Consider the following 25175-nt stretch of genomic DNA (forward strand, 5'->3'; position numbering starts at 1 on the left):
CTGCGTAATATTAATGTGCAGTCAGATGGGCAGGAGGAAGAGAGGATAGAAAAGCATATCATATGCATTTCTTGGCAAAGAGAGATGCGTCCCAGGAAGGGTCACGATCAGGGGCATTATTCTTAGCGTAGAAGACTAGGATTTTATACCGCAAAAGAAGGACCCCGACCCACCCACTTATCCCAGGAGCTGTTGGCGAGGTATCTGAGAAGTCACATGGCTCTCACAGAAAAATACAATTGATTGACATCCTTGAGTGTTTGGTCATAAGCTTGGATCGAAGAAGAGTGGTTTCAGACAAATGACGTGGAGCATATTCGTGGCTTTTTATTGTTCTAAATCTACTTTGTACTTATCATCCCACGGTAAACCAGTAATTCTGAACACGGTAATGCGTCTGTGAGAAGATCTGTCTCATCACTGATTGAATGAAATCATGAGTTGGGAAGATATCACATACTTGCAGATACTTGAACTACAGTATTATCGGTCTTAAAATGATTTTCAACCTTTTATCCAGGGGATTTTTGGTTGTTTGCCTGAATAGTCATGTCCCTTCCACACGCCGCGAACGCCGCAGGTTCATTAATTTGATGACTACATTCATTGTATCAAGCCTCCGCCAGCTTGGTGAATTATCTTCATTTATTTATTCTACTGAGGATCGTACTTCTGGATTTGATAGACCTATGAAACACATACATAGGCAGACACACGAATAAAATTGGTGTATCCAAGTATTTGACGATGCGGTGAAGACAACGTCCCAGTATCATTTCAGGTCATTTTAGGTGAAAATCTATAATGAGCGAGAGCTATTTTCATGCCCGGAGCTACATCTTTGACCACTGTAGTGAAAGTTGCGGGCGCTTTTCCTTGTGAATGTTGCTTTGCATCGCGGACAAACCGATTTTGGAGCTTGGCCGTTTTTCTCCCGCTGGTGTCTCAAGAGATTTCTCTGGCACGAAAAGGACTTTCCATTGCAACCATGGTCCCAGCATTGCGGTCTGTCCACTAGTAGCTCGTTGCATTCGGGGATTCTCTGAGGTCCATTCTTGAATGTCATTCCTCCATTTGAGTCAACCCGTGGCATGGGAGCTACATTTTGTAAAGCCTGAAGCGTGAGACTTCCAAGAGAGCTGCTGGGCTGATAAGAAAAATATCTCGGCAACCACTTCGGAGAAATGAGTGTAACTCTGTGACTTTAAGTGGGAAGATATGGTCGCCGCACGGCCAGTTGGATTGTGCTAAGCCCCAGAGAGAATACTGGGACAGTCGGATAATCATTGGGAATATAACTCACAGTTAGAATCTTTCATTATAGTCAGATTGGCAGGAGACATTGAGAGACGAACCTGGCTCATGATAAAGGTATGAGCCGCCATGATGTGCCGTAGGATATATGTTCATTATGCAAAGGGTGAGAGGAAAAAAGGCATTTGAGCGCGAATCTGTGAATCCAAGGAGAAAGAAAGTAGAGGGAGCAAAATCACCGCTATAATTGATATGTGAACAAGGCAGAATTAGCCCCAAGAACATACTCATCCATTGACACGATAGTGATCCACTAGAAGAGATCAGGGCAGACCAATCCAATGGATCGCCTCCCTGATCCCTTAGGTCAACCAATCGACTTTGACACTGTAGCCCGAATACTTTATCATTTTTCAATAGCCCACATATATAATACCAGTATTCAATACGCTCGTTGTATTTGGAATTTTCTGGGCTACCCACCCAGTGCACTCGGCTCAGTCGTAAGCGAGGTGCTTCAGGTGGTCTCCCATTGCCAAATTCTACCCGTGGCGTGACCAGATTGGTGGACAAGTATCCAAAAATGACGCTCGGATCTGTCACAGCCTACCGAGAGAAAACCGAATGACGCGCGCAGCTCAGCAGAGGATGACTGCCTACGATATCACCCTTAGATTGCATTTTTCTGAATCTTGTGAGATTATAGCCCTGATGGACAAAGAGTGATGGATAAAGTAGAGAAAATTGAATGTGTATACTGGATGTGACCAAGTCCTTCAAGCCGGTTGTGCTGGTGCACCTCGCCGAAATAACCACACTCACAGTCACGTATCTGAAATAGCATGCCTGAATCAAATTAAAAGTGGGTACACTAGATAGGCCTTCCCCGGAGACACTCATGTTCGAATTATTCTTTCCAGGCCATATGGGTCTGTGGAAATTGGGGCTACCGTCTTTTCCCTGTCATTGTACTCCTGATCTCGGCCTTTGTATCTCCGTACCAGTGTAAAAGTTTCCCAGCTTCGCATCTAACCAATCAATCATTCTCTCTCTGATTCTATCTATGGACATGCAAATAATAATCCCGAACCGCAGCGGTAGCAAGCTGGTTAATTCTCTGCTGAGAGAAAATGATTCTCAGATACCAACATAATTTTTGAAGGTTCTGAACCGTGGTCTCGCATAACAAGCAATGTGTGATCGGGGTGCTGAGCATTCAATTGCGGACAGAAATTCGGGACTTGAGGTCTGGCCCTGACACTTCTGAAGGACGATTTCCTCTCTGTCGATCTGGGAATCGGGTGGAGCTTGCCTCTGAGCGGAGCCACCAGGGGCAAGCGCAGCACTTCAGGACAAAACTGCCGGAGAGCTCGTGTGATTTATCACTTGGAAGAACACGAGGTATCTAACAAGCCCTTTACTCCAAAGTCCGTTACCGTTTTATAAAGCGAGTTAGTATCCCCATCATGGAATCAAATCGTGGTACACAATCCCAATATGTTTCTTCATCAAATTTTCAAGTGGATTGAATCCAACGTCCGTCTTCCCACCGCCATTACAAATTGCTGGACTCCAGTCGGAGAACCAGGTAAGCACCCAGGCTATTTGAGAAACAGGACCACCGCTGACGGATCCTTTGTAGATGAGCAGAATTTTTCTAGGACACTATCCAATCGACCAGCATCACATTTGGTTGGAGCCAACCCAATCCTTCCCGACCCATTCAAGGGTATATCTCTGGCCAGAAACAAAGCACCCAGAGAAATCGTCGTCGAGCAGCCCAGCTCCCATGATCTTGTTATCCACAATCCCACGCCACCACTTGGTCCTGAACGTAAATCTGAACCCGTATGAAATGGCCGTCACGCTCTATATAAATCTTCTCTATCATCATTCGAACAAGTCAACTTGATTTTTGACATTCCTGTTTGTTTTATTGGGGTGGGCGAGTTCATATCATCTTGTACTATAATCAATGGAGCCGGGATCAGGAAGCGCAACCAGATGAGATAAATAAATATCTGCCAGTATGCACAGAGTTTTATAATAATGTGTACAAATATATAGGCTAGTTTTACATTGCTCTATCATATCTAAATAATCCATATCAAATGGAGGGCTTTAACTGATGTGGTGCTAATGATCAAAAGCGATTCATGCGTCTTGGCGAAATCCAGTCACATGAGTTGGCTCCGATTAGGGCTGGGTAGCCCGGTAAGAGTTTCGCACGAAATACCCATACAGTACCGGCTCCATTAATGTAGGTCTGCGGGTCCGATGGTGGTACCGGACAGACCCACCTGTTCCCAGAAACGACACCAGTCCGTATTACGTGGTTTTTCAATACAGCAGAATACCATGGTTTTCAAGTACCATTTAACCAGCGACACCCGCCCTCTTGATCTGAAGCACCTGGAACAAGTCACGCCATCTATTCATTTTGTACGGCGCCCCCTTTTCCTCGAACAGCAGAAAAAGCAGAAACATCAATAGATTCATTGACTTGGTAAAATGAATTTATGAAACAGGGAATGTCCTAGATATGAAAAACGAGACCGGCCACCCTGACGCAGGACTGGCGCTTTGGGCGCGAGACAAGTCAAACAGCCAAATCTTGACGCACTAATGAGTGGATAAGAGGCTGCTTGCATTTCTGAGGTCGGCGGCGCATGACGCGTCGAACGGGCTGATCCTGCTGCTTGTCTCCGGGAGCAGGGCCGGCACCAATGGTCAACCAAGTATGAAGAACCAATTGATCGCTAGTTTCAGTTCGTAGCTCCGCTGTAATTTACATTGGGTCTTGTGCCTAAGTGTTCCAGCCATGATCCTCTGCCGATCCTTCGCATCCGATGTGACCTACCAGGAGAAACAGCAGTAAGATACCGGCCATACTGTCCGATTGTCGGGGTCTAGGTCAAGCCCAGCGATCAATAGATTACTGACTTTGTTGGGCTGATCGGCAATCCGTCCTACCTCGCTTCGATATGTCCTTACGACTGACCCACAAAACATTCTCTAGGAGAGGCTGTCCGAGCGAGCAACGCGTCAATGAGTCTCGGGCAATCATGGCCTCATATGGATTCGGGGATGTGATGCATTCGTTGCTCCACCCACCCACAGGATTAGAACGACTGGTTTTGCCCGAGCGTATCCAATGACTGGCCAGCGATTGACCAGAAGACATGCACTGACCCTGGCTCGGCAGACTTTGTTAGGGTCTCGGATCAAGGGGATGAAGGCGTGTCAGGGTTTTGATCCGGAAATTCAATAGTCCATGGCAGTTTCCACATTGGGAAGCTTCTCGGGAAGGTTCCCTCTTGGGAAACGAACCGGAAGCGAAGGCGGCCAGCGCACACCATCTTCCAACAACATCATGTCTCACGAGCGTCGATTCCCGTTTCCCAACGGGGATGATAAGGCGTACATTAGGTACCTCGAAGAGTTGGTAATTATGGGACAGGTTTTGAAGACACATCAGTTGACTGGCCCTGTGAGTCAACAGAAGTGGATGAGGCAGCTAGACCACTTCACTGAGAACATTCTCAAGCTCGTTGCCTCCGATGATGCATGGAATGAACGGCGGCAGTCCTCCGGCGTTGCTACACCCGCCCGAAATGCAACGGCCTTGAATTTGATCCTGGGTTGCCAGGTAAACGCCATTTACGCCGATAATCTTCCCGCCGGAAACCCGGTCCTTGCGCCGAGCCCTAGCGGTGATTACCATGATTTGGTCCTGAATGGGTACAGATATGGGGAATTCATGATCAGCTGCAAGGAAGACCGGGATTTCGCGAAGACAGTGGTAGCCTTCCAGAACCTGGTGTTCTGCAGTTACTGTTTGGTCATTTCGGAAATCATGAAGTCCAAAGGCTCCGGCGCAGATAAGTCCACTCCGGCCATCAATAAAATGATGAGGGCCTATCTAGATGGATCGCAGGACGACAAGACTCTGAGGAAGTATCGTGGCGGTGCGAAATGGTATAATCGGTGTATGGCAACCCTCTTGGCAAATGGCTGGGGGTACAAGGCTTGGGAGATCTTTCTACTCGGTATGTGTCGAGGCTTCTCGGACTTTCGGCCACGCTGATAACCCATCCGACAGAGAAACGGTCATTGTCAATGTTCGGCTGCTTCAACGACAGTGACGCCGGCAGTGATGGCCTTCTAAGTGCCCGGGTAGGGTTCGGGAGAGTCCCCTGCTCGGAACCAGGCTGGATGCCATACTGCCTCCCCTGTATTGTGCACTTTCTCACAGGGCCTACGGTCGAGTAAGCAAACTGCCCCTTACGGTCGAGCCGGACTAATGCGACATTCTAGACTTTCGCAGATCTGTGACATTCTTGGCTATGGAGCGCCCGATGAGCCTCCACTGCAACCGGTTCGCGTCGCTTTCGACCAGGCTATACATCAGCTTCTCAACCCATCTGTGCCCACTGGCTAAAGAAATCCCTCCTCGCGGCAGGCGAAGGCTACCTATTCCGCCGGCCTTACACAGCCCTCTCCACTACTAGATAGTCTAATTTCGGAACGCTGTCCTCTTCTTTCCAGACGAGCTTGTCCCTGGTGAGCTGGATGAGGGCAATTCTGTGTCGGTTTACCCGGAAAAAGTAGCCAACAAGCAGCCTTTGGACGGCGTTGGAGTGCCTGGGGTCTACGAATTCGGGAATACCAGCGATCACGTTGATGGGAACGACGATGGAGCTGGCGGGGACGGGTTGGGTCTCTGAACTTCGGTACATCGTATAGGTCCACCCCTAAAGCTTGTTAACGCGGCCCGTCATATCTGACCTGCAGTCGTACCTCCAATTGCATGTGCCTTAGCAGTAGCTCCACAAACCGCTTCAAAGTAGCTGTCCGATAATAATATCTATTGGCCTGTCCCTCCAGCTTGTAATCCTCTCCTGCGATAAGCTGTCCACCGGTCCATATGGCCAGCTCTTCTCGTGCCTCCTGAGCAGCCTTGGATAGCAGGTAAGGGCCCTCTACACACACTTCTCCCTCGGGGGGTGAACTTAATGGTCCCATCTGCCTCGCACAGGTCAGAAGCTAATCACGCCATTGTAATTTGGAGAGCCAAGTAAATACCATCTTGTAGTCTTTTGACCGCCGGCCGTCGTGCGACCATTTTCGGATGCGGGGCTGTGTGACTGCGGGTAACGGGATGACCCGCATCACGTGGTACCTTTCGAATCCGATCAATCGTGCGACGGTCCCTTGCTCGACGGTAAGGTTACGTGAATTCACAGGCCATTGAGAATGGTTTGTGCTCTATTCCAGGGATTAAGACAGAGAAGCAAAATGAACGGTGTTTCGTCCATGTAGTATAAGGCTGGTGTAGATCAAGAATGAAGCCCCGCCATCGGAGTTAATCTCGAAGGTATCTATCTGTAAACAGCCCGATGACGTCCCTCTGAAAGAACAGTCAATTTTCATTTGAAACAACAACAGTTTATTTATCAACCAAATCACATGTGAAATCGAGTCAGTCATATTCATTTGCAGAAGGAAAGTCCTTAACGCCTAAAGATTCCTTGACTCCAGCCGCAGCTTTCTGGCATAGCACTCATGGAAAGGGCCCGGGGTCAATAACCACGAACGTCAAAGAACCATTCCCAGTTGAATATTCTCACAAAGTATCAAAATGCAGGTGGAGTAAAAGGCACACAAGGCACGAGTCAAATATCCGTGGGATGTACTAGAGATGAAAATAACAGCAAAGGAGACAAAGGTCCACAAGAGAGCAGATTGGGTGATATGCAGTCATCTCAGCTTTGTGTTCTGTTGAGATACGCAAGATGATTTTTCAAAATCTGTTTTGCATCCCGAGATAGCTCTCCCATCTTCACAGTAATAATATACCGTAAGTTAGCCTTGTCCGATTCCGTAATATAAGGAATACCCTGCCATTGTTTAAGAAGATTGAAAGGGAGCTGGCAACCGTGCGATCCTGTGAAAAGGAAGTTAAGCACATTGCATAGATCTATACAAGTTAGTGCAGGGATCCTAGCGCATCGCGTCAGCTTCCTTACCATCACGCTCAAGGTTTGCCGGCCCCATATACCGAACAGACTCTGGCCACCAGACGGGTTTCTCTTTATAATGTGCCCTTATATCGCCGACCATGATACCACGCCACTTCCGCAGGACCCCTACGGTAACTCCTAGAGGAGAAAGATTCTGAAGCTGAGCCTATAGAAGTCCTCCCAAATAGAAGGGACCAATCCCTTTCCCGACATAAAGGAATGCAAGCTACTCATGGCATTCATTGCGTCTGAATATTGGTCAGCAATTGCATGAATAGATGTATTCAATACTGACCTTGTATAAGTGGGCTCCCACCCATGAAAACCTCGGACCATTCAATGCAGCAGTTGTTGATCGCAGGGGTGAACTCTGCACAGCCAAAATGCCCCGTTTGATATTTCGCAACATCTGGGGCTTCCCCAATCCTAGAAGCTCGAGTGCCGAGGACATTAGTCTCGATGTCGTATACCAAGTCTGGAATGATCTCTGGAAACCTCGCGTAACATGTGAATGGGACTCGACTGCGTTTTTGAGTGGCAATTTTAATGGAGAATGCCCTTCTCATGTCAGTGCGGGCTGGATTTATGGGTAGAGAAGACTCACAAATAGAAACGCTTGCCTCCACTACAGTTAAGAGTGTTAATTGCAGCGGTTAATTCACAAGGACCAAGCTTACCTGTTTCCAATCATAACCCATGGGATCCCGATTTGCGGTGTCTTCACCATGGCTGCAGAGACACATGGCGCTAGGAGTCGCCTGTCGATATGAGCATTGAGTGGCGCTAGATGGGCACTTAGCGGCGCGAGATGGCCGCTTTCGTCCATAGAAAACCGGGAAGTAGCGTGATCCGGCCTGAATCTCTTAGTCTACGCAGGCAAAGACGGAAGGAAAAACTTACTGTGCCTCACCATCTGGCGAATACGACTGCGACTCAACAAAAATGTCAGAGGGATCAACCAAGGTTCCGTCACCCTGGTTCTGCATCCTGATAACGAAATGCCATTCCTGGTCAAATATCGAGCGGGAACCATTGGAAATGTCTTCTTCAAAATTGCAAATCTCCATATGCTGATCAATCTGACCGCTCGATACCTTGGGCTTTTCGGGGGCGCTAGACGGAACAGTCGACTCAAAAGTGCTTTCCACACGAATTAGCAAACACCATCATGTCAAATGACACAACACTTACTAATTAGATGATTGTGGCGCCGCATAGGGTTCTTGCCATTGAAAGCTGTTTTGTGATGAAGTGATGACGAGATCTTCATATCCGCATCCATGAACCCAGTTTTCAGGAGAAGACAGTCCACCTGAGTTCATAAGGGCGGGGTTGAAGTATTGAGCAGGTAAGTTCGCTGGAGTTGGCGGTCTATTGGCAAGGGGATGATTCTCATAAAATTGATGAGCCCAATAATCTGGAATATTTGGCAAAGTTAGCTTGTGAATGGGCTGGCGAAATATGTGCCTTGTGCATGTTCACGCAGTAGAATACTTCACAATGAATACGCACCATGGGGAGAATGACTATTCTGCATGGCGAAAAATAATGATCTGGAATGCGAGACTTTTTTGAGATCACTTGAAGGAGTCTTCTGTTCTTAAATGACTGGGTTAGTGGGAGAAGTCGTGGCGAGAAATCGAACTCAAGGAGGACAGGGGAGATCCACCAGCTGTGGAGTGGTGCATAGATGGGTACATAGCAATTGCTGCACTATTGCTGCAAAAGTGATGGGCCATGCATGTGCTCAACTCGATTCATTCCAGGTTACCGCACATGATCCAGAATCGAACGCGCAACTCTCCCCTCAGCTTCCTGCTCCGCTAGGAAGGTAGTTTTAATCCATGGTATTCCGCTGTATTGAAAAACCATGTAATACGGGCTGGTCCCGCTTCTGGGAACAGGTGGGTCCGGTACCGCCATCCTGCAAGGCTATAATTGGACCCCAAAGCTTGGCAGTACTAATGTCTACGGAGGACGTCGGTATTTGGATGTACATTCTTCGGCCAGTCACGATCTGTCTGACTGGTGGCCAGGCAGATCCTTGCAAAGGGTGCTACGCAAAACCGGGCCCGTTAATGTACAAGTATATGCAGGTTCAACTCTAGCAGATTATGAGACGCGATGGGGCCGAGCGATTTCCGCACGTTTCTCCACAATGCTACCAATCCCGAGGAGATCCAGCTCAATTGGACTCATAAGGGAGCTGGGTCCAAACGAGCCCACAATGGTCAAGTATGTCCTAGGCATAGGCCTAGAACACACCCCAGAGCTAGCGGCATAAGTACAGTCACGGACCTTCTCTGTCTCGCGGCCATTGCATTGCTTCTCTGAGTTCTTTGTCAACTTTTCTTGCATATATGTTGGAATCAACCACCCAGTATTCGTGGGTATGACCTGCATCCTTTTATGTGACTTTATTTTTATGGCAATTACTATTCTTTCATTCTAGTGACTTGCTCCTCCTTATCCACGCAATCATTCCATTTGCATTGTTTTTATTCCCTTATGCCGGGTAAATGCTATATGGCGACGTATAACACCATTTGAGTTCTCGAAGTCAAGCTATATTCAGATCAACCGCTGCCTCAGTCAAGTCGAGCAAAAATTCTCTCATTCATCGCCTGAAAAAGCGATAAAGGACCAATGGAGTTCACAGACCGGGCACACCCGCCCTTGAAAATTAGACGCACTCTAGATCCCCCCAAGAATGCAGAAAATCAAATCTACTGCGATCATCCAGATTGCGACGGCACAAAGCCGACATTTCGTCGTCCCTACGAATGGAAGTGAGTATCTCCTTTCATCTCCTGCTTCTCTACCAATCTTCGCGTCCTCACTGACATTTTGCGAAGCACACACATGGATAAACATGAGCGCCCCTATAAATGCCCTGATCTAGAATGTAAATGGGCTACCAAGGGCTTTACCTACCCTGGTGGTCTAGTACGTCACCGGCAAGACGCCCACAAGAAAACCACAGAGACTAAGAACAATCTGTTTTGTCACCACACTGGCTGCAAGCGCAGCAAAAGAAATCCATTTAAGCGAAACGGAAACCTTCAAAACCATATGCGTCGTTGCCACATGGGCACCAATGCTCTACTGTCATCGGTCGTGACTGAACCGGATCTGATAATCACCAGCAAGCTAAAAGAAATTCGAACCATTGCCAGCGGGGCCAAGCGCAAACTCGACTCGCCAGGTGGGGACCTTCTCGATGAGCAGAACGAAGATTTACATGGAGAGGTTGAGAGACTAGATTGGGAAGTACAAAAAATAAATCGCAGGCTGGAAGAGCTTGAGCGTATCGTGGTGTGTGCGCAACAAGTAACGTCTCGGACTCCTCAGTCTGAGTCCGAGAACAAGTCTGCGGTACAATGATTTCCACCTGTTCCACGAGTTGAAGCGCCCAAGTTCTCATCAATCTTCAATATTCTATCTTCATACTTACTTACTTGTGAGATACGATCGTCTTTCTTCCTTCTCTCCAGGTCCACATTCCCAGTCTTCTTTCTTGCATTCCTCGCGCCTTCCCTTTCCTTTGGCCTGTGGTTTTTGGGTTATTATTTTAGATCTGTGGATTTGTTCAAGCTTGTATTCAGTAGTGAAGATTGCGTCGTGCTCGACTTCAGCGGCAAGATCGGGATTGGAAATAGGCTCCATGTGCGCGATCACACCACCTTTGAATCGATTGAATGCGGCATAGATTTCACTGTGGTGGCAATGACAGTCAGCGGTTTAGTTTGTGCAGAACGCCGATGCGAATACAGTGCTTCCCAAAACTAACACAACTACTCGGTTGTTTCTCCAGCCACAACGCCAAAGCTAGTTAGTGTGTTCTAGTACCCTGTATTTCAACCTACCATGTCACAAAATCAAGTGGGGTGGAGGATCGGGACAAATGAACGGGCCCAATCCCTGGTGCACGTATGCTGCATGACAGAGGGCGGTATTATTAAGGGGTCCGTGCCCAGGGCATCAGGCCCATTGATTAATGATGGCCAATCGCCCCACCTAGGTTTGTGACATGGTAGGTTGAAATACAGGGTAATCATAGGTTGAGCCAATCGGGCCTTGTTCCAAAAATGCGTGGTTCCGAGGGATATTCATCAATACACCGCTGTACTTATCCAAAGTAGTCTCAAGCTATTCAATCCAGTTTGCATGTACTAGTATTTAAATATTCGAGTTTTGAGTTTCTGCTCTTTTTCTCTCCTTCTCTATTTCTCCAAGTTCGTTGCCTGAAATTGAAATGGACCTAAACAATCTATCCTTCAATGAACACGCAACAAACTACTACCAGCATAGCGTTGGTGGACCTGTGTACAATGTGCAATCTCAACCGGGATATATCCAAGCTGCCGGAGCTCGGGAATTTGATGTTAGGACTCGGACCACTGAAAGTCAGGCAATTCAAGATGCTGTTAGTATTGTTTTGGCCAGAATTCATACCCACTGCTCACAGATGTGAACTTGTAGAAGTCAATTGAGTCATGTGATGCATGTCGACTACTCGAGTACCGATGTGATACAGCAAAGCCAAAATGTGGCTTTTGCGCAGATTGGAAAAGGGCTTGTTCATATTCCTCTGCATATTCTCTTTTCCGTCGAGCACAGAGGGTTAGTACTATCCTGAGCAGGACTTTAATCCTTCTTACTCTCGCTGACTTGAGTGATTAGGCATGCCAGCATTGTCGAAAAAGGAAAATCAAATGTGATGAAGAACAGCCGAAGTGCACCTCATGCGTTGAACGAGGTGAGGAATGTGTTTACAGGGAGCTTCCGGAACCTCCCAGGTTTGTTATTCCCGAGGGTTTCAACGCACTCAGTCAATGACTAATACCAATGGATTTTGTAGGAGACTGCAGCCTGTGTTGGATGCAATCGATGCTCAACATAGCAAGACCTTATCTCGGATTAAAGAGCTGATTACCATGAACGAAAATATCAATGCTGACCTTGAAGCAACGGGGTTCTCTACGCAGATTTCATACCTGACTGGCCTAGTGACTGAGATCCACGAAGCCTGTATACAGCAAGCTTGCTTTAAAGTAGGCGTGAAAGAAATGCATTGGAAGGGATCTATTTCAATTGAGCACGAGGCCGCAGCGCATAAGCTCTTGAAGTTGCCTGCAGTTCAAGAGCTACTTGGTTCTCAGTACGATGAAGATTACGCAATGACACTGGAAGAAGAGAGAGGCCCAATTTGTCTTTTCAGAAAAGGCGAGAACTGTTTTTCGGGAAACGCGTCATTGGGTAGCCATGAAACCGGCTCTGGCTACTTGAATCTCGATGAAGGGACGGCTCGGAGATATTTCGAAATCTATCTTGACCGAATACATGAACTGCATCCCTTCCTTGATAAGCAGGAAGTCTCAATCCAGCTTGATGATTTCATTAAGTCTTACTGTACGCGGTCTCTGGTGGAGCACTTGAATGCCCCCCAGCAAAAGCAGCTATTGCAAGTCGGTACGACCGTCGAGAACGCTCGCATACTCATGTTACTTGCCCTTGGGGCAATATGTGAAACAGGTCCAACTCTCTCAGATGTGGATACAGAAAAAGAACCTGATTACCGGCAGCAATACATCCCCAAAATCTGCAAGTTGCCATCCCCCAGCCATCCTACTCACTCGAATTCCAACAAATATAAAGCTTTCCCTGGTTTGAAGTTATACGGACATGCCACAGCAATCCTGGGCTATTTTCAAGGGGGGGCCGAGTTATGTCATGTTCAAACGTGCTTGCTTGCAGCGCTCTATAGTGGTCAATTGGCCCATCCATTCCAAAGTCACAGTTGGATTCACCAGGCAGCTCGGGAGTGCCAAATCCTTGTGCGCCAGTATGTCTCACTGTGGAATTCTTTTACTCGTCTAAACTAATAGTGAATATTGTTATCTAGGTCACGATACCAAAGGATGGAAGAGGGTCGCAAAAAGGACATGTATAGCTTTGCCTATTGGACAGCTCTGCAGCTTGAGTGGTTGGTCTTCATACTAATTATCATTTACTTGATTAACCATTAATGTTTGTATAGTGATATTCTAGCAGAGCTCGATATCCCAGCAAGTGGGCTCCTGCAGATTGATAGCAGAATACCAACACCAAAGGGAATTTTCACCCTTGCATCCTCTGCCGATGATCGAATGATGAGAATCCACTCTACGCAAATCTATCTTTGCAAATTGCTCAACAATATTTTTGCTGAACTGTACAAGGTTGGAGGTCAGTATAGTTCCTATTTACTAAATTTTGATCTTCTTTACTGATTATATCTTAAAGAACCAGCACAGGATAGGAGTCAAAGCAACTGGTTAAGAATACCAAACATCCTGAGCGAGGGCCTTGAGGCTTGGCGCACGAGTCTTTCTGGTATTATTATCTGGGCAGACTGCGACCCTCCTGCAAATGAAATCAAAGATGCTTGTATGAGAGGTAAATACTACAGAGCTCGGTATCTTATTTATCGACCCATTTTGTGTCAAACTTTGAACTTGAGCGCAAAAAGCGCAAGCATGAAACTAAGTGATTTACCTTTGGCGCTGTATCATGCTTGCGAGGCCTGTGTTAATTCGGCGATATTGAGTATCCAAGCCTTTGATGGAATTGACGACCAACTCATTGTCCCTGATATTTTCAGTACTTCCCATGCGTAAGTCTTCCTTGCAGGGAAAGAGATGTTGGAATGATAAGCTAATCCAAATCTAGGCAATTTGGTAACATGCTGATCCTTTCAGCGACCTATATGTCCTTTCTTTCTCACCTTATTCCGCGCACTACTCTTGATCATCTACTTCGCCGTACAATCAGGTTTCTCCTACGTAGCAAGAACATATCCCCAACCCTTCGAGCGGACGCTCGAATCTTGACAGAAATTCATGAGAGGATTTTTAGTCCCAAGGCCCCCTCGATGTTTGGCCCGTTTAACCCAGAATGATTCTATTCTTATATCAGTTCTTTTTTTCTTTGTTGACCGCTCTTTGCCTCGTTTTGGTTTTATGTGAAATCTTCATCTGTTCCTAAGTTATCTCTATTCTTAGAGCCTCTGTTCGGTATTTTTATATGTTTATTCTTACTTTTATCTATGGGTACTTCTATGTATAATGTTGGATTGAGCCAATCGGGCCGCGTCCTAGAAATGGAACGGTTCATAGTGGAGAGGGCAACGCTGTTCTTAGAGGTGCACAGGTTGATCCAGCTTCAATAGACCGAAATCCCACTGACAATTCTACCGTCGTAGACGCCGGGATTGACCTTAGGAATACAATCAGAGATGTCAGGGAGTACGTACTCGAAAGCATTTGAGACCTGCAATCTTGTACGAATAGTGCCATAACGTGACATAAGAAAAAGAAATACGGTATGTATTGGTGGGTATGATACGTATGGGAGATCGCTCCCCTCTACAAACGGTAATTACCAGAACGTGTATTATTGAAGTGTCCAAAACAGACGAACAAAATGGGCTGATTGGGTCTAGTGTGATTCGAATACCCAAAGTAGCTGGGCCAAGAAATCAACTCCCTTGTCGTGCACACCCCTCTCCTTGTCCTGCACCCCTCTCCTTGTCCTGCACCCCTCTCCTTGTCCTGCACCCCTCTCCTTGTCGTGCACCCCTCTCCTTGTCGTGCACCCCTCTCCTTGTCCTGCACCCCTCTCCTTGTCGTGCACCCCTCTATCCTTTCCACCTGCTCTCCATTATCTCCTCTTTTCTTAAGGCCTATTCTTATTGGCCGGAGAAGTGTAAAGAGTTGCAGCTTGGGTGTATAACTGCATATATACTAAACAATGACAGGTGTGCAGATCTTGATTCAAGTCGACGGTGAGAGTTTCTATTGGCAGCAAGGATTCGGTTGCCTCCAAAGCCGAAATCAAAGCAGCCTTGAGCGATTACTCACCCTCTCCAAGGCGTTTACTCACTCAATCGAGTGGGAACTTCTGAGTGCGGATCAAAAGGAGAGACCCAACGACGCATTACAGGCATGCTCAGCTCGCCTTTTGAGCAACGCGAAGAAGATCAATGACGATGGGCTGGGATCTTTCGGCATCCTTCCAAATTCAAAAGAGGAGAAGAATTTCATTTCAATCGTTCAAGAGATAATGCACCCGACAAATACGTGCCAGGGGACAAATAGATATCATGAATCCGCATATTGGAATACATTACGGCTGATAGCTGAATACACGAGCCTGGCACATGTCTTTCTGGTGGTCCACTCGTTGTCCAAGAAGATGTTTCGGAAATTGGGTGTGAATGGACTTTCCAAGTTGGTTCAATATGTTTCGGAAGTACGGGATCGACTTTTATGCCCGGCTCTTCAGGAACAGGTCGCTCATATTCGATACGGTAACTCTCCCAAGATCATATCAACAGAGATTCAATTGACCTTTTCAAGGGCGGACCTCGTCGAAATTGACCGATCCGGGCCAAGTTCACACGACGACGACCACAGAAAGCGCAACCCCGGATCTCATATATGGAGGGGATGTGCAGACGGTTTCGCTTGAGAATTCATCTGCATTGTGCAGCCAGAGAAACGTGCTAGGTCTGTCTTTCTCCATGTATAGCTTTGACTCTTAAACTGATATCAATCCTCAATATCAGCGTCGGTAACGGCTGCTGAAACATCGCCTTTGAAAAGAAAGCGAGCTCCAGATTGTGCTTTCACTGCAGGTCTCAATAATTTGACGACTAATATTTTCCATCGACGAAAAAGTATGCCTCCGGGAGTTTCGAGTCTCTTGGAAATGAATTGCTCACCAGGATTTCTAACCTCGATGCATCTTGGCTCACTTCAAACTGGTCATCTTGACCAGAATGCAATACAGCTTTTGGGTATTTTCTCATGTATCGGTAATGGTCTCCCGGCAAATTTTTTTGAACGTGCCCATAACAGTCTTATCTGGGGTTCCGATGGACAGCCGCTTTGCCCTGGGACAGGCGCTCCAGAAGACCATGAGCGAATACTTCGTCTTCTCATAGAATTTGGGCTCGTCATACCTTTACCAAACAACGGCGGCGACACAATAATGATTCATCCTGAGGTACCCCGGCTTCTATCCAGCTTCAGCAGTGATGATGAGAGAAACGAATGGAAACTTTTAGCCATCAATGCCGTACTTCACGCCTACCCCAAGGATGCCCAGCTGTCACCCGTTGAGTACGCTCGAGACTTTCAAGCAAATGAATATTGCTGACAGACAAGAATTAGCTATACAGTATCTGGCGCTTCGCTTATTCCAACTCTCAGTCGTGCTCTATCTTATATGATTGAGACCGATTCACCCTCACTGGATCCTTCGATCTTGACACTTGCTGTTGACGCTTGCCTCTCCGCCTCAAATTTCGGTGACAAGCCATGGAAACTGGTAGCTGTAGAATATGCAAAAGTCTTCGCCAATGAGTTGGATTCGAGGGTCATCAAATGTCGTATACAACTCCGCGAAGCCGCCATCGCCCGCTTATACAATCTCGAATCTATGCCAAGTACCGAGGACATCAAGATATGCCGAGTCGATAACCGATCCAATGCCGATTTTGGTAGACTGGTCGTCCTCCGAGCGAGGTTGCAAATTGAAAAAAGGGTGTCAACCGAAGTGGTAAACCAGACACTTGATCAATTCTGCGCATCCAACCCAATTTCCGATTTGGAAAGATCTGTGCAACTTGACATTGACTTCCTTCGGGCTAAACTTCTAAGGTTTCAGGGAGAGTTTGCTCTCGCGAAGAGTCTTCTTGTGGGCCATATGCAAGCTTTCCGATACCGGGCAGTTAACATGATCACGATCCACTACTTTGAGACCCTTTGCGAAGAGGGTCACCCGTCAAAAGCAGTAGAAGCCCTAGAATACGAATATAACGAGCTTCGGAAACGAGAGAATGGCCAATCAGGAAGCGGGAGGAGGCTGACACTGGCTCTAGCCGGAAGTTGCTTAATGAAATATCTGTTGGACAAGCATTCAGATGCTGGTTCGTTAGAAAAATCTGAGCGTTTCTTCACAAGTATCCGATGGACAACAAAACAAAGTCTCATCACAAAACACAACTACTATGTCGCTCAGGCTAGCCTCGGTATGATTTACCTTCTAAAATCCGACTGGGAAGGATCCCTGTGCCATTGGAATAGAGCTTTGGAAGCGGCTCGAAACTGTTTCTCTCAGATTGGTCACGCAGAGATGGTGACGCAATACGCCCAATGTGAAATCCTGCACAGACTTGGTCGCACTTCAGAAGCCAAAATGAGGGAGAATGCTGCGAGGAATCTTTTTAAGGAACACGGACGGGGTTATCATTTTCTCGGGCAGGGTACCGCTTGGCTTGATCAACTCAATATGCTTGCCGAGGAGGCAGGAAGACCAGCTATTGCAGTGTAGGCACATATATAACAAAAATCGCAAATCTGGCAACGACGCAATAGGCCTACGGGGTAATTGAGCGTGTATTATCTGCTATAAACATAGGTATTATTTCCTATATTACGACGCGTTTAATTGTTCAAGCAGAGCTTCTACCAAGTACAAACTTCCTATGGCCAAAACCTGGGCTCCTGAACCAATGTTTTTGGTCCTATCGATGGCATCGCGAACATTTGCCTCCTTGTAGATTAAGCTTGAAGGCCATTGCTGTCTCTGTCTCCAAACTTCGGCATAATCATCCAGTCGTTCATTTGTAATGCTGAAACGAGCATCGGCTTCGATTTTTTGCACAAAAACAGCATGCTGGATAGGCCCCAAAAAACTTCCTAGTTTTTCAAGTATTCCTTTCCAGTCACGGGTTCGAGATGGTGAAAAGTGAGCAAAAACAAGGACTCGAGGACCACTAGCACTGTGTTAAAGTAGTTACAGTCAAATCGCTTGATAGGAACTTACTTTTTGTTTGAGAGACGTTCATACCACTTTGCCGCAAGCTCTATGCTGGTTTCGTTGTGTGCTCCATCCAAATACCAAGTAGAGCATGCAAAATTGATGACGCTGAACCGTCCAGACCAGCTGTACTGATCAATCCCGGCATTAATGTCATCCTCGTTAAGTGAGTGGCCCTTCCTCTGGAGGAATGCATAAGTGATTTGCGCAGCCAAAGCGAAATTTTCTCGTTGCTCAAGAGGTATCCTTTTCAAAGTATCATCACTGATGAATTGAGAGAGTGTGGCTGTGATATTACTGATCAAGTGAAGGGGCGCTTTTAACTCTTCTGCACGGTGCCTTAACTCATGCTCTGCTTCAGATACTTGTGGAGCAGAAAACGCGGAGACATTCTCTTTGAATATGCCACCCTTGTGCCAGGCAATGTTTTGAATAGATCCTCCTAGATTATCGACATGATCCATACCGATCCTGGTTATGGCAGTGATTATGGGACGTTCAATGAAGTTGGTCGCATCGAATTGCCCGCCATGATGCGCTTCACATATGACAACATCAACGCCTTCTTGAATGAAATGATGAAAAGCTACCACAGCCATCATCTGGAGAAATCCGGGTTTCCTTGAGTCAGGACTGGAATGATTTGTGCCAAGAGAGAGGCCCTGTTCTACTTCAACGATGCGTTTGGTCAAAATCGCATCTGAGATCGCTTGAGAATCGATTCGGATTCTATTATTCGGTCTCAGACTTGGTGATGTATAAAGACCAATCTTCCTGCGGACTCCACTTCTGTTCGCGTTTTGGCGTAGGAAGCAATCAACAAGCGCACATGTACTGCCTTTTCCTTTCGTTCCGGCCACGTGAATGACGTTCAGCTGATTGAGTTGTTCCGCCTGTTTTTTATAAGCTATGACCATCAATTATGACAAAGGGACATACTTGATACCCAAGTTTCAATAGCCAGTCTTTCATGCCGTCGACAGGTGGTGAGCCCTTCAAAGCAGTATTGTTGGGAGCAATTGGATGGGTCGACGACAACGTTGTTGCCACTATTCCAGATGGAAATGGCCGCCGGTATTTTTTGAGTAAATCTATAGAGCTAAATCTGTTGGCGTCCTGTATACCAAAAATAGTAAAGGACTTACCTCATTGTTTATACTCAAAAGTGTGATGGAGTTGGTGAGTGCAGGATCTTAAATGGTTGGTTGCTACCGGACTGGAGAACGCCGGTATATTAGTTAATCCGTAGAAGCAAGAAATAAGCGGGGGTTATTCATACATTCACTAGAAAAAGGGTTGCATCCGCTCTTCAACCACTCATCATGCCACCTAAACTCCACAATATGCTTGAAATTCAATCAAGCCGATGAGCGAATCATATTCGCTATCAATTTATGGAAAATGACAAATTGACATTCGTCCACGAGCCTGCACGTCGATTTGTCTTCTCCGCCTATTCATTACCCTCAGCTGGGGCTGAGCGACCTTGCTGGTGACTTGGCTGTGACGGGACTTATACTTATTCAAAATGGGGAGGTCCATCATCCGCTTCGACCAAAATCTATATTTTTTTTTATATTCGCTATTAGAACTTCATCTTCGGACTCAACTACTCTAGACCCACATCGCCTGCCCTCCACGCGATGGCTTTCCAGATTGGCTGGATCTGCTCCCTTCCGATTAAGGCTGCCGCCGCCGCCGCATTCCCATTGGTGCCGGACTTGGGAGTAGTGCCAGTATCTATGTCTGTTTGAGCACTGCATTGCTCCAAATTCATGTTCTTGCCGGACCTTATCCCTATCAGCCTTACAAGGAGGTGGCACAGATTGAGCATATCAATCGCTGGGTATTTGTGGGCGAATTATGCGTATACAGAGATCCTAGTGGAGTTGATAATACTGTTTCGATAGGTGGAAGGCCTGTGATGTTCCAGAGAAATGATTCGGGTCACCATCTGTCACTCGTCCTACCAAATTTCCGAAATTACATCTTCTACACGTCGACACTCGAGAGTCGCAATCTACTTCTATACAAGTTGAAAAGGCAAAAACACTCAAACTCAATCACCCCGAAATCACAGAGATTATTTTGGATGGGATTGGTAAAGTGGCAACATCTGCACTGGATCTGCGTTCGTCGGCTGATCGTGACAATGGCTGTTCAAATGCTGTTGAAGAAATCGGAACCTTGATTGGCGTCAATCATGGGTTCCTGGTATCTTTGGGAGTTTCTAATCCTCGCCTAGAAGGAGTGACAAAGACCATATTAAGTGCGAAATATACGCTACCCAGTATTTGATTCAGTTTCACACTGTGGGTCATGATACTTCGCGTAATGTGTATTGGCGCTGTCAAGGTTTTAGGGAGCTCATGTGCAGCGTACACACACACATACAAAATTCATTAACGCGCGGCAGCTAGGCCGAAAGGACAAATATCACGGATCTAATGTAAATGTTCAAAAATATATGCCGCGTCTCCTTAGATGTCATATATAAAGCAGTCTTAGTATATGTCTTCTCATTTGTTCATATCATAAGAATCCTCGTGGGTTGGTAAGTTTGGTGGTAGAACTGGCTTGAAGGCGCTTCTTCAAGTGTCCAGCATCCTTTTTTCCAGCAATTGAATTTCAGTCGGGAGAAAGGGGTTGTCGAGTCGGCCCGTTACAGTTACAAACCGTACTGAGGCTCGTGTTATTTTCAAGTTCGGCGTCCAGTTCTGATCATCTGGCGGCGATTTCCGCCCAAGAAGAATGATATGTTGCCTCGATGGGGTGTCGGTACATCGCAGCCGTCTTGTCCGGTGTGCCGTCCGCTTCAACATGCATGCAGGACGGGCGTTTCGGCAAAACATATTTCCGAAGCGCGTCGTGTCGATCGCGCCGCATTACCTTGTCCACTGCCCTTTTCAAATTCGTGCGTTCAGTCACGAGCATCATGCATTCACAAGGCACACCATGGCTGCTAATCATCGAGCCGAAATCATAAAAGCCCATATTATCGGTCATGGACTCGATGCCTGGAGCACATCATTCGACTCGATCTGTGCCGCAAGAAGCCTATCTGCGACAACTGACGCATTCATTCATCTCATGCAAGAAGGGAAGGAGCACTATTATCCTCATTTGTATTTTCATATCTAATTTAAAGATCTAACAGACATCGAAAACATCCTGCTTGATCTGTTGTTCGCCTTGCGAAACGTTTCGACATCTCGACTTCTTCCATCGAATACAAGTCATGGAACTCTTCAACATGATCTCCAAAAGTTGATATCCGCGGTTGCCTCCGAAACGTTCGATCTCGCCCATATATTGCCTTTATTAAATGCAGTCGTTGCGCGCAAGCCTGATAGCGATACCTAGGAATGCGTATATAACGCAGTCACCGAGCCCACTCCTCCCCACGATCCCTTGTGTCCTCCCTGTAGCAAACACCATGGATTCACAAGACGAGTTGCTTCGCCAATTCTTCCAAGTATAGAGTTCTTAGATCAGAATTGGGGTCTCTGTACGTTGGACTCTCTGGTTTCTGATCCAATTTTTTGGTAATATCGATGGCCTTGCGGCAGCATCCGATGCGGTCTTTAAAAGATGCACTGAAGGCATTCAGCAGCATATTACCAAATCAAATCCATCGATGTATCGTCGTGCAAGATTACAGAAAGCTCATTTAGAAAGTCAGCACTCATGCGGCCTTGCTTGCGGCTTTAGACGGATATATTACTGGACATCAGTCTCTAAGAAGCGCAGAAATCCTCTATCAAGATATCTCTATCAACAATCTCTTGATCAATAAGGACAGGGATAACCCTTCATGGCCATCGTTTCTGATTAATCTTGATCTGGCTATCAAAGAATAACGTAACGGGGTCTCAGGAGCTAATGGCAAGCCCGACACGAGAGCCTTCATGGCGATTGGCTCACTTCTGGGCGAGAAGCATTCCTTTATGCACGATCTTGAGTCGTAATATTTTGGATATGCATCCACTATGAGGGGCCTGGAAATGGGAGGACAGTTCCAAGATTTGCCAAGTGGAATTACGTGGATACAGAGGAATTACCTGACTCGAAAAAAGGGGGCCATTTCTGACCAGAGGGACTTCCTGAGGTCCGCGAATGAGCATTTTACAGACTACTATCACCCACTCATTTCATGCGTCAACAGTGGAACCTTTTGAATTGAATTAATTACATACAAGCAGCGAATAAGAAGTAGCAGCACGCAAAGAGCTTCGCTGATCTCCTAAGTTTCATAAACAATGGTCATGGGGAATTCACTGTTAGTGGTTCCGTAGACCCTGAGTGTGGTTGGGCTGACGGCGGTGGTCGATGCTGGTCACGCATGGGCGGACTGCTCCTGATTAGTGCCTCGCCGTCTCCATACAGAACTTGAGCTTTCTCATCCTGAAGCTGAGGTCCATCAGAGGAAGGATTTGGGTCCCATCCAAGCACGGCTGATCTCGCCGACATCGTTGACATAGGGTCTGAATAAGAAATTTCGCCATTTTTGATCAACTCGGGTGTCGTTGGCCTTGGTCTTGGCCGCTCATTAGGCTCCCTTGAAGCTGGTCGTTTACCAGTATCTTTTGCACCATGCACCGTTTGACCGACCTTGTTGACATGTGATTGTAGCTGATCCCAGTCAATGGCTAAATGTGAGCTCAAAATCTCCATGACGGCCCTAGGGCTAGCTTGAATGTTTTTCCGCAACGACTGATCCGAATAGTCGAAATTTGGATTTTTTTTCTGGCCCTGCAGAGTCTGAGCTGCTATCCGAAATGGCCCAAAATCTGCCCACCTCTAGGACAACGCGTTCCGTAAGACCAAAGTGCTTTATAAGCGACATCATCTGTTCACCTATCGTAACCAGTTAATACATGGCACCTGAGAAAGATAGAGAAGAAGCCAATCCATACAGTGCTTGTGCAGGTTGTAGAATCTTAATGCTGGCATATCCTTGAAGAAAGGATCAAGTTGCATAGGGCCCTCTGCATTGTAGACTGGCATCCAGACAATCCGTTGGTATAACGATCGAATCTTGCTATTTTCGCGCTCAGCACGACGTGTTTGTTCCGCCTCATCAAGCTGCTGAAAGATCTGATCCAGACAGTGCTCTATCCTTTCTGTCCTATCTTCCAGCTTATTGAGCCGTGCTTCCAGGGGTGAGCCCTGGGCGCTCGTACGGTGTGGATACATGGCGTGGTGCGGTGATGATCTCGGGGAAGTTGAGTTGCGTATCGTAAGTTTAGATGTAGACATATCGAAATGGAAGGATATGGGCCCTTGGAGGTATCGACCAGTTGTTGGTTGTTGTTATTATTGTTGATGCCCAAGTGTCGCTGCACAGATCGAAGGAAGTCAGTGGCAAGCTTCGGACTATTATGTATCCGGTCCTGATAAGAATTCCCGGAGTGGGGAGCCTGAAGGAACGCCTCACCAAAATACCAAAATGAAAAAAATAAACAAGCTGATGATGATCTAGGCTGCAGGAGAACTGAACCTAGGAGGGAGAAAATGATTGATGATCATATAATCTCAGCGATTCAGCTAACTATTACACAGGTAAAGTTCTCTACAAAGCTCTCCGCGAAGAGCTTTGGTCCAAACACCAGTCGGGTCAATACTGAAATCCCGGCTCAAATCGGCCTGAATTGTAATTGGCAAACTGCATCGGAAAGTGCGAGCTTGACATGAAAATGAAGGTATTCGCTGCCGTCGAGGTTGAAACTCGGGAAGGGGCATACCGGGCTGCAGGGCTGATCACACTTCTCGCCACAAGCATTTCTGTGTTCTCATTTTTTTCAAGTGCTAGTCAGATGTATCGATAAGAGTATATGATCGACATCACTGGACAACCCTCGGGAAAAAGTGAATTCTCTTGTATATATATACAACACACGCTACACACACCTACTTCACGTGAAGCAAATGCTTCGAATATCTGGATTATATCGGAGCCCTCGCATTTTTGCCATATGCCAAAAACACGACATGTCTGTCAGCTGCCCCCGCTTCCAATCTCATTTGACATGTTAAACTCTAGCTCCCTGGCTCGCTTTTTGAGCAAATCGTTCTGAAACTCTTTAGTATCTCTCTCCTGCATAATCTGCTCAAAGCGGGCCTGCATGAGAGCTTTGTCTCTGGCGCATCCGTGCATCATGCGTATCAAATTCTGGTTCTCTAGTTGCAGCTTGCTAAACTCATGTTGAATCTTCATTAGAGACATCTCAAATCTGACTTTTCTTTGAGCGGGATCTGAGACTGAATGAGCACGAAATTTGAAATCTTGTTATTATTTACCTTACTGCAGCCGGTTTGCTCGTGCTGATCACAATATGGATATGATTGTATATCCTTTCGGTGACATATGCTGGTTTTGTAGAGAGCTTCTGGTGGAATTGATGATATAAGATTGGAAATTCGGTCCGGAGTGATACTGTCGATTGGTGAGTTCAAGGACTGAGGACGTTGACGAAGATTCTGAGAGCTTGGGAAAAGTCACTAATTAATAGTTAACAAGACTATTCTCTTGCAATGCTCTCTACTTTCATGGAATTTCTGGTCTAGATGTATAGCCTTTTAATGCCCAGATTTAAGCTTTTATATGATGTATAGGTTGCCTTATACTGTATCTTTTGGTGACCACATGCAAATCCTGGCTGTTAGGATCCGCATGTGGTCACCCACCATACTACTCTTCAGCCCGTTCAGGCCATTTGCCCTGAATGCCCTGAACACCACTATTTGACACCTGAATACACCTGAATACACGAATACCCCGCATATGCCTGAAGTGCTGACGTGGCCTTCCCCTGCTTATGATGATTTCTGCCTCCAGGCTCCAGGTATATTGGGCGTGTTATCACTGTCATGACTGTCTGGTCTAGACTGGGCTACCCTTGCTATGGAGGCTGTTCCTGTCTCCAGGAATATCAATACTCCGGGTCTAGATTGTATCTGTCTTGGCATTAGGGTTCGAGAAAGATTCGAAGAGTGTAGGTAGGTGCACCAGTTTCGGGACGTACTGTAAAA

General features: G+C 46.6%; 15 protein-coding genes across 15 annotated transcripts; 7 read left to right on the forward strand and 8 right to left on the reverse strand.

Moving 5' to 3' along the window:
* Positions 1 to 3853: 3853 nt before the first annotated feature.
* Positions 3854 to 4077, reverse strand: N7483_002443 (uncharacterized protein; the record flags this gene model as incomplete). Its single annotated transcript, XM_057085880.1, is given in 2 exon segments — positions 3854 to 4035; positions 4047 to 4077. 2 exon segments carry the CDS (start codon positions 4075 to 4077, stop codon positions 3854 to 3856), a joined length of 213 nt encoding a protein of 70 aa, XP_056952029.1.
* A 451-nt stretch (positions 4078 to 4528) lies between these two features.
* On the forward strand, positions 4529 to 5341 carry N7483_002444 (uncharacterized protein; the record flags this gene model as incomplete). Its single annotated transcript, XM_057085881.1, has 1 exon — positions 4529 to 5341. One exon carries the CDS (start codon positions 4529 to 4531, stop codon positions 5339 to 5341), a length of 813 nt encoding a protein of 270 aa, XP_056952030.1.
* Positions 5342 to 5741: 400 nt separating this feature from the next.
* N7483_002445 (uncharacterized protein) lies at positions 5742 to 6426 on the reverse strand (the record flags this gene model as incomplete). Its single annotated transcript, XM_057085882.1, has 3 exons — positions 5742 to 6008; positions 6055 to 6279; positions 6340 to 6426. The coding sequence occupies 3 exons, from the start codon at positions 6424 to 6426 to the stop codon at positions 5742 to 5744; spliced, it is 579 nt and encodes a 192-aa protein (XP_056952031.1).
* Positions 6427 to 7019: 593 nt separating this feature from the next.
* Positions 7020 to 8599, reverse strand: N7483_002446 (uncharacterized protein; the record flags this gene model as incomplete). The annotated part of the gene is made up of 7 exons (XM_057085883.1): positions 7020 to 7234; positions 7284 to 7415; positions 7573 to 7835; positions 7882 to 7902; positions 7955 to 8131; positions 8178 to 8417; positions 8469 to 8599. The coding sequence occupies 7 exons, from the start codon at positions 8597 to 8599 to the stop codon at positions 7020 to 7022; spliced, it is 1179 nt and encodes a 392-aa protein (XP_056952032.1).
* Positions 8600 to 9389: 790 nt separating this feature from the next.
* On the reverse strand, positions 9390 to 9635 carry N7483_002447 (uncharacterized protein; the record flags this gene model as incomplete). The annotated part of the gene is made up of 1 exon (XM_057085884.1): positions 9390 to 9635. The coding sequence occupies one exon, from the start codon at positions 9633 to 9635 to the stop codon at positions 9390 to 9392; it is 246 nt and encodes an 81-aa protein (XP_056952033.1).
* Positions 9636 to 9923: 288 nt separating this feature from the next.
* On the forward strand, positions 9924 to 10661 carry N7483_002448 (uncharacterized protein; the record flags this gene model as incomplete). The annotated part of the gene is made up of 2 exons (XM_057085885.1): positions 9924 to 10066; positions 10133 to 10661. The coding sequence occupies 2 exons, from the start codon at positions 9924 to 9926 to the stop codon at positions 10659 to 10661; spliced, it is 672 nt and encodes a 223-aa protein (XP_056952034.1).
* Positions 10662 to 10707: 46 nt separating this feature from the next.
* On the reverse strand, positions 10708 to 10943 carry N7483_002449 (uncharacterized protein; the record flags this gene model as incomplete). The annotated part of the gene is made up of 2 exons (XM_057085886.1): positions 10708 to 10715; positions 10736 to 10943. The coding sequence occupies 2 exons, from the start codon at positions 10941 to 10943 to the stop codon at positions 10708 to 10710; spliced, it is 216 nt and encodes a 71-aa protein (XP_056952035.1).
* Positions 10944 to 11778: 835 nt separating this feature from the next.
* On the forward strand, positions 11779 to 14217 carry N7483_002450 (fungal specific transcription factor domain-containing protein; the record flags this gene model as incomplete). Its single annotated transcript, XM_057085887.1, has 8 exons — positions 11779 to 11900; positions 12056 to 12076; positions 12139 to 13122; positions 13183 to 13263; positions 13318 to 13505; positions 13563 to 13734; positions 13789 to 13932; positions 13989 to 14217. 8 exons carry the CDS (start codon positions 11779 to 11781, stop codon positions 14215 to 14217), a joined length of 1941 nt encoding a protein of 646 aa, XP_056952036.1.
* An 851-nt stretch (positions 14218 to 15068) lies between these two features.
* N7483_002451 (uncharacterized protein) lies at positions 15069 to 15788 on the forward strand (the record flags this gene model as incomplete). The annotated part of the gene is made up of 1 exon (XM_057085888.1): positions 15069 to 15788. The coding sequence occupies one exon, from the start codon at positions 15069 to 15071 to the stop codon at positions 15786 to 15788; it is 720 nt and encodes a 239-aa protein (XP_056952037.1).
* Positions 15789 to 16058: 270 nt separating this feature from the next.
* On the forward strand, positions 16059 to 16478 carry N7483_002452 (uncharacterized protein; the record flags this gene model as incomplete). The annotated part of the gene is made up of 1 exon (XM_057085889.1): positions 16059 to 16478. One exon carries the CDS (start codon positions 16059 to 16061, stop codon positions 16476 to 16478), a length of 420 nt encoding a protein of 139 aa, XP_056952038.1.
* Positions 16479 to 16547: 69 nt separating this feature from the next.
* Positions 16548 to 17654, forward strand: N7483_002453 (uncharacterized protein; the record flags this gene model as incomplete). The annotated part of the gene is made up of 1 exon (XM_057085890.1): positions 16548 to 17654. One exon carries the CDS (start codon positions 16548 to 16550, stop codon positions 17652 to 17654), a length of 1107 nt encoding a protein of 368 aa, XP_056952039.1.
* Positions 17655 to 17756: 102 nt separating this feature from the next.
* On the reverse strand, positions 17757 to 19293 carry N7483_002454 (uncharacterized protein; the record flags this gene model as incomplete). Its single annotated transcript, XM_057085891.1, has 4 exons — positions 17757 to 18105; positions 18150 to 19036; positions 19083 to 19248; positions 19289 to 19293. 4 exons carry the CDS (start codon positions 19291 to 19293, stop codon positions 17757 to 17759), a joined length of 1407 nt encoding a protein of 468 aa, XP_056952040.1.
* Positions 19294 to 21098: 1805 nt separating this feature from the next.
* On the forward strand, positions 21099 to 21506 carry N7483_002455 (uncharacterized protein; the record flags this gene model as incomplete). Its single annotated transcript, XM_057085892.1, has 2 exons — positions 21099 to 21186; positions 21301 to 21506. The coding sequence occupies 2 exons, from the start codon at positions 21099 to 21101 to the stop codon at positions 21504 to 21506; spliced, it is 294 nt and encodes a 97-aa protein (XP_056952041.1).
* A 900-nt stretch (positions 21507 to 22406) lies between these two features.
* On the reverse strand, positions 22407 to 22817 carry N7483_002456 (uncharacterized protein; the record flags this gene model as incomplete). Its single annotated transcript, XM_057085893.1, has 1 exon — positions 22407 to 22817. One exon carries the CDS (start codon positions 22815 to 22817, stop codon positions 22407 to 22409), a length of 411 nt encoding a protein of 136 aa, XP_056952042.1.
* A 183-nt stretch (positions 22818 to 23000) lies between these two features.
* Positions 23001 to 23402, reverse strand: N7483_002457 (uncharacterized protein; the record flags this gene model as incomplete). Its single annotated transcript, XM_057085894.1, has 1 exon — positions 23001 to 23402. The coding sequence occupies one exon, from the start codon at positions 23400 to 23402 to the stop codon at positions 23001 to 23003; it is 402 nt and encodes a 133-aa protein (XP_056952043.1).
* Between the last annotated feature and the right edge of the window lie 1773 nt (positions 23403 to 25175).

Source organism: Penicillium malachiteum (assembly GCF_028827825.1).
Source record: "Penicillium malachiteum strain IBT 17515 chromosome Unknown utg000001l:1.0-8184562.0:1.0-8186909.0, whole genome shotgun sequence".
Taxonomy (NCBI): domain Eukaryota; kingdom Fungi; phylum Ascomycota; class Eurotiomycetes; order Eurotiales; family Aspergillaceae; genus Penicillium; species Penicillium malachiteum.